Below are 7,408 nucleotides of genomic sequence, written 5' to 3' on the forward strand. Positions count from 1 at the left end.
TGGTGCTGTAAGTTGTAAAAGAACTGTGCTGGCATTAGGGTATCTGGAAATCTTAATCCTAAAAAAGTAATTATTTGGCTGCTGGGGCCAAAATTGCTGGACTACTTTCTGCCTACCTTACAGGTAACAAAGGTCCTTACTGTGCCTCAGTGGAACAAGACAATGGAAGAGGTGGTGGTCACAGTTGATGAATGAGGAAATTTCAGAGCTTTAGTTTGTTGGCGTTTACTGGAGATGTGCCATCTGGCCCCTGGTCATAGGAAGATTTTCATAAGATCTTGAAGAATGGATTGAAAGCCACAGCAAGACTTACTTGGCAAATGTTTCCTGAGCTGACAGCCTCACCATTGCAGTGGATGATAACTATTTCCCCTACTGCCACTTAGTGTTCATACTGTACAGAGGGGAGGAAGTGTCCTGCTGCTATTGCCAGAGTAAGGTAATGACAGCAACAACAAAAGGCAAAGATTGGGTGGGTAATAGGAGAAAGAGCCTGCAGATAAAAGAGAAGAACAGAAAGAAAAGCTGGGGAAGACTGAAAATAGATTTGGGACAGTTGCCTAGGCCAAATCCACTGCACCTTTGGAGTCTGGAACCAAATACTGTGTTTCTCTTCTGGCAGTAATAGGTTGCTCACACATCATTAACTACAGGTTGCAGACAAGGCAACAATCAAATACTGCTTTGCTTTGCTTGAAGTGATAGAAGTCTTTTCATTTGGCCCACTTTGAGACTTGTATATGTGTTTTCATCTGATTAAAAGCTGTTTCCCTTCTCCCCTTTTTAAAACTTGTTGTGTAGAAATGATATGAAAAAATTGCAAAAACAAATATTGACTAGTTTTGCAAAATCACAGCAGTGCAACGTTAATTTGGCCCTCTCTAAGGATGAGTAGTGAATCTTTAGATTATGGAAGCATATGTCTCATTTGCTGGACAGAGTGGAAGTTCCTTATAGAGTGACTGAGTTTGTCAGTTCCAGAAGTTGTTCATGGATCTAATTCATTTCTTGCATTGGACTAGAAGTTCTTTAGTGAATGCAGTCCCAATCTTGGCAGTGGTGTTAAAGCAGTTAAATGTTACAAGGTTGATGCAGTGTGGTTTGGAAATGGCTTAAAATATCATCACTGGCTCCTTTGCTTAATATCTAAGAGCACAGAGCTACCTATGCAGAAGTGCTGAGCTCTCCTGTTTCTGGAGCATAGGGTAGTTGTACTTTGATGATTTCTAGCTTGAAAAATGCCATGTACTTAGAAGATGTGGCCCAAGGGATCTCAAATGTAATGTCCAACTGTGGTGTTTTTAAGATCTTAGCCTGTTTTAAAACACGAATAGCACAAAGGGACTGCAGACATAAAGTGGATTTGTGAAAGAGATAGGGAGAAAAGTGTCTATCCTAGTGCATACTTTGAATGCAAAACATTTGGGCATGTGTACGGTAAGGACTGGCTTCTTGGGTTCAAAAAGAACGTTAGCCTCTGCATATTGTTTATGCCAGTGGTTAGCAGTGATGCTTAGAGAGTTGGAATATTGAAATAATGTAGGCATATATAGCAAATCCCAGTTTCTAGCAAGGAGTGAGAGCTCTTGCTTGTTCCTGTAAAGCTTTGTCTTTGATTGTAATCCAAGGGTGCTACTGCAACACAAATAATATCAATTAGATAAGCATCAAAGAAAAAGGTAAAAAAAATAAGTCTGTGGTACTAATGGATACTGCAGAAAAATTCTGATGTTATTTGTCTCTGCTCTTTAGTCTTGATTTATACTGTCATTTGGTTTTATATCCAGCTGAACTGTTGTTAGTTTGTCTCATTTACCTATGGTACTAAATTGAGTTCATTTTAAAGATGCAATCTAAGTAAAACTGCTGTTGCAGTATTTTTTTGGGTTTACTAAAGCTTAATACTGTGAGACTTAAAGGTAAAAAATAAAGCTGTTGACTCAGCACAGATTAAAACCAAATGTCTCTTGAGATCTTTGCATTTCTCCCTAATCACTAACCCAAACTGATTGTGGTAGGGTTTTTTTTCTGGTCATGACCATAGTTTTACCAGTTTGTGTTTGACTTGATCTAAGTCAACTGCAGGTTTCCAATACCCCACCCCACCTCACACCCCCCTCTTGTGATTTTAAATGCATAGGGGTTGTTTTTTTCTTCCCAGGAATGTCTGGCTACAAAATCAACCTCCTCCCCTCCTCCCCCTTTGTATTACAGATACTGGATTTAGATGCAGATTCTTTTTAATCTTCAAATCAGATAAAAAGCTGGAAAAGTGAATAAATGAGGTTTGGAAAACTATGGATTGTAGAGATGAGAAGCCATTGCATTGTGTTCAGTCCATTAAAACAAGAAGAAATAGAAGAGATACTTTGATAAGTGTTCTGCTGGTGTTAACCTTGATGGCTATTATCGGGGGGATGATGCTATATCTATTTCATTGGCTGAAGCTTTTTTCATGCTGAGAGAAATCAATACTTTGAGTCGTTGGATGACAGAGGCATCACTTCAGAATTGACGGTGGCTGTCAGACGTTGTCATTGGTTGACTTTTGTTCGCTGTTGAGGTTTTAAGCTTTCATTTTTCTAAGTCTTATTCAGGAGTCTTTGTAAGATTTCCCTGGGTAGCATTTTTAGTCCAGACTTTAAACCTCAGGTCAAAGGTCAAGTGCAAAGATCTGTGAAAGCAGAGGATTGAAGAGCTCCTTCATTTACTAAAATATCCTTATTTGTAGGGAATTTGCATTAGTGGCAAGACTACATGTTATCTTATGGATGACTTTTCCTCTTAAATGACACCCTCTGAGACAGGTTGTTCACAAAGAAAGTAGCTTTTAGCCAGATTAGACAAAGGAACTGGCATAAGTAAAAGCACTCGGTGATCTCTGAGTTGAAGAATGAAAATAAAAGGTGCAATATTGCTTTTAAAACTCTACACTGTTAAACTTTTTTGTACTTGATAAAAAGCATTTCGTTGTAATTTTGGGACTGCAGAGGTGTGTCGAGGAAATCTTTTATTTAACATTTTTATGATGATCAAAGATAATTCTGAAAACACTAGTTTAATCCTCCTCTTCACTGATATATAGACAGGCAGAATAGACTAATTTACCTTGTCAGTATTTTGCAATAGTATTTCTGGAATATTTTCTGCATACAGAATGTATTGTATTTTCATTTCAATAACCTTTTGGGTGACCTGCTGGTCCTTTAGAACTACTGTTCCTTAAAAATACATCTTTAGATAACCTGCATGTTCAAATAGCCCACAGTCTTGTCCAAGCAAGTAACGGGAGAGAGGAAAAACCCTGTTCCACTCTGATAATGGAATAGAGAAAGTTTTTGTTCCATCACGGGTGAAGGGATAGAGAACAAGGGTCTTCCCACTGCTCTGTGCTGTGTCAAAGGATTCTGCTTAATACACTTCCCCTTTGAAAAACTTTCAACAGCTGCTAAATTGCAGACTTTTTATAGATAACCTGTGGAGTGTATATATGAAAATACCTTTTTCTTCTTTCAGTGTTTTTTGTTTCGTTGTGAGTGTGACTGCAGTACTTTTGTGATTATACTTTCATTACTTGCCCAAACAGATAACATAAACTAGGTAGGCCAAAGCATTAGTGGAGGTGCTTTGTGGAAGTGACAAATTAGTTTACTTTCAACAGTATATCTAGTTGTAAAACCATATTCAAGCATGAGAGGATGCATTACCATAAGTGTAAGAGATCAAACAATAATGAAGAATTAAAACTGTAAAAGTACATTTTTGAGTTTGTGCACAAACAGAAAATTAAGCTGAATTTTTATTTTTACATAAACGGAATGATCTGGATTTATTGTGAAGTATTAACATGTACCCCTCTATTTCCTAGTATTGTATCTCTCAAAGTAGTGGATTAGGTGAACCTGAAGGCATCTGGAAAATGAAAAAACACAGTGGAAAAACAGAGACTTTTTAGTCCTTTCAAAAAATTCTAGTGGCTAGTGGCTACTTTGGGATGGGTCTCTTTCCACTTCTTTTGGAGGACCCAGTTTTCTTTAACTCCTGTATTAAACATTATTTGAGAGAGGGAGGGGAAGAAATACTGTATTTTCTGCTGAATATCTGGCATATGTTGTGGGTAGGAGCCACTGAGCAATTGACAAGTCACCTGTATGATCAAAGAGATTATTCTTGCAAAACTTTCCTAATTTTAGTAATTATACATGCACATGGCAGATATTTGGCAGAACTGTGGCTTCTTTCTGTTCTTATTTGTAAAATATGTATTGTAAAGAGCGTGGTATGGTTTAAGAGTTCCTCCTGGAGTGATACTCTAATTTTATGGGATTGCTGCATGTGGGAGTCTCTCAGTTTTGGTGGGTAATTGCGAATTTCTGTTCATATTAAATGCTGAATTTGCTGAAAAGTGGAGTCCTATACATTTCTGTTTTGTAACAGGCTGATTCTTTTTTTCATGGAAGTTGTCATGACAATAAAATACCATTTTTTCCTTCATTTGAATGTCACAGCTACACTTTGAAAATCTTTGCTGGTATTTAATGAAGGATGCATTCAAAATTACATCATAAAGAGACTTTTTTTAAAGAGGTACAAGTTCATTATATCTTTTACAAAACATTCTAGTTTGATTTCCATTTTATCATGTTTTAAGGTCAAATGTGACTTTAATGTTCCATAAAGAGACAGAGATTGATAATGGGGAAAGAATAACCCTCTAATGTGATTTATATCTATGGATTTTATGTCAGATATGAAAAGTTGCTGTTCAAATTGTAAAGGAGGATCCATTAAAGAGCACTTTAAAACATTTTACTACTTAGCTTACCTTATACACTTGTTTTCAGAATTCTGCCCTTTCAGGCAACTTAAAAATAACAGCTTATGAAACATTTACAAAGTGCTGAAAACAACTCAGAATCATCATGGGTGCAAAATAGATTAATGTGTCGGAAAAGATAACTGTAGTTATAAAAAGCTAGAAAAATCTTTGTTTAGTGTTGATTATGATTTAGCCGTCTTGTGTTTTTGTGAAGAGGGGTGGCAGAGTGCTTCATGTAGGAGTACAAAAGCCAATTTTTGATATCTCATTAACTTGGAAAGTCAGCTGCTCATTCTTCACTCCTCTGGATGTCTGTTCATCAGGTGAGTATTGCTGTAAGGTGTGGGGAAAATTATGAGGAAATTTGTACATGTATTAAAATTGTTAAAATAGCTCTTTATTGATCTGTTAGTACATTTTTATTATATGATGTCTATTAAAATCTATACAACCCCAGATTTTATTATACTTGTGGTTTATTCTATATTCTTCCTATCTTTCTCTCACTTTATATGACATATATTTATATATACACATACATAAAGAACATTGACAGCCTGCCTATTTTTTTAGTTGCAGCAGTTTTCTAATGCATTATGATATTGTGCTGTTATCTAAGCTCTAAGAAATAATTGTACTAGTGTCTGCATCAGCTGCGCTTCACAAAGAAAGAGCAATTTTTTTTGCTGTTAGGCAGACATTTGTGTCCATTCTACTAACTAGATCATAGAATAATCCAATCATTGACAAAGGCTGAAATGCTTTGTCTGGCATATGCGATCTGTGGGATTGCCAGATGAAAACTGAAATTAGAAACAGAGTTCTGAAGTGGAGAAAAGCATTTTTTATTTCTACCGATATTTGAATTTGTTGTGGGTCTCCATGGAAAGTGGTTTGATGAGGGGGTGATACAAATTTGGTTTCTGATTTTTGACTTCTATATTAACAGACAAATTTTCAGATCAACAATACCCAAAATTGTAAGAAAAGATTGTAACAAAGAACCTTTCCTGGTTTTGAGTTCTGTTTGTAGGTGTGACTTCAGTTCTTATTTGCTAGTGTTTGGTGTTGGGTACCTCGGCAAACAGATGCTTGTACAAGAGGTGCAGTACAGCTAGGAAAGCGATTAACTTTCTTATGCTGACCTGCAAATGTGCTCAACTTCAAGAAGCCTTCTGGTAAAGATCAAGTCATTCTTCATATGCATTTTGTCTTCTATCTGAAGATATGTAGATTTTCTCCTTAGTTTTTATACAAACAACATGAACCAGTTGGTTACCCAAATCCAGTGAAGAGTCATGGAAGTGGAGTGGTCAGCTAGCTGCCAGTCATTATTCTTAAACTTGTCTTGTTGTTTTTATAATGCTATTCATGTCCTTTGTTATAAAATAAAAGTGGTTGTACCTATATGTTTTATTATGCGATCAGGGCACTAACCTCTTGGTATTTGCTAAATCCTGAATGTGTATGCTATGTGGTTAAAGAATTCGTGACAAACCAAAATCCTCTGCTTGGCTTTCTGGACAGATTGACTGTGGGCAGCTGCATGGTGCCTCAATTCTCAAACCTGTAAAATGGGGTTCATTTTTATTTCTCAAGGGTTTTACATAAGTAATTAAGTGCTTCAAAGTTCCTTTGGATGTTATAATTAAAATGCAAAGTAATAAAGTCTCTGTTTTCTTCCTAGTCACTGTGTGCCCAGTATTCTGCAGACAAGCGTGAAGAAGAAAAAATGTGTCATCATTTGATAATGGCAGCGAAGTACCGAGACCAGGTGACTGCAACTCAACTAATACAGAAAATTATCAACATTCTTACAGACAAGCATGGAGCCTGGGGAAGCTCTGCACCAAGGTAAAACACTTTGGAGGTGTTTTAAAATATTTTTGAGAATTGGGCTATGCTCAGCTATGCTTTGGTAATGTGAGTGAATGTCTCATGATCAAATTTAAAGGTAAGCAAGGTTTTTCACTCTTTTAAAAGACAAAGTAATATATAAAAAAGGTAAAATAAATGTGCCAGTGTTTAGTATGGGTGAATGTCAGAGAACTAGTATTTTGTTAGAGCAGTTAAAAACGTGGTGATTCTCCTGTGACTTTAAATTTTGCTATAACAATGTGATACAATTTGTTCTGGATATCCAGTTTTACCCCTTCGTTTATTTGAGAAATAATTTTTAGAAGTAAATCTTTAGTCACGACTAGCCTTCTCCATACTGCATTATATGGTTCAAGATTGAACCACAACTTAGTAACCTTTTTTCATTTCTGCCAACAAAACCCCATCTTTTTAAGTTAGAGGGAAATCATGAGTTTTGCAGTAGTAGTTTCAAGGCGAAAACACTACCGTGTTAGTAGTTTTATTTTTCCTTTTGGAATTCTCAGTACATACCTTCATTACAGTGATACTTGTCTAACTTCTTTAGCACAAGTCACAGCTAAAGTTTCACTTGCAAATCTAAAGTTCAAGTTCAAGTCCTTGTAGTACATCCTTAATTAAGGCTTAAGAATAACTGGAACATATTTAGACTAGAACATAGATATTGGGATACTGTTATTTGAATGCAGTGGAATAATAAGCATGAGAGAA

At 36.2% G+C, this 7,408-nt stretch overlaps 1 protein-coding gene across 4 annotated transcripts in view; it reads left to right on the forward strand.

Annotated features, from left to right (window-relative positions):
* Positions 1-7,408, forward strand: part of LRBA (LPS responsive beige-like anchor protein) — a 395,208-nt gene that overhangs the window by 152,986 nt on the left and 234,814 nt on the right. For all 4 annotated transcript variants that reach the window (XM_030491547.1, XM_030491551.1, XM_030491549.1 and 1 more), the window contains one exon: positions 6,507-6,673. In XM_030491547.1, the coding sequence (XP_030347407.1) occupies positions 6,507-6,673 (167 nt within the window). The remainder of the gene's footprint in view (positions 1-6,506; positions 6,674-7,408) is intronic.

The sequence above is a fragment of the Strigops habroptila genome, chromosome 7, assembly GCF_004027225.2.
Source record: "Strigops habroptila isolate Jane chromosome 7, bStrHab1.2.pri, whole genome shotgun sequence".
NCBI lineage: Eukaryota > Metazoa > Chordata > Aves > Psittaciformes > Psittacidae > Strigops > Strigops habroptila.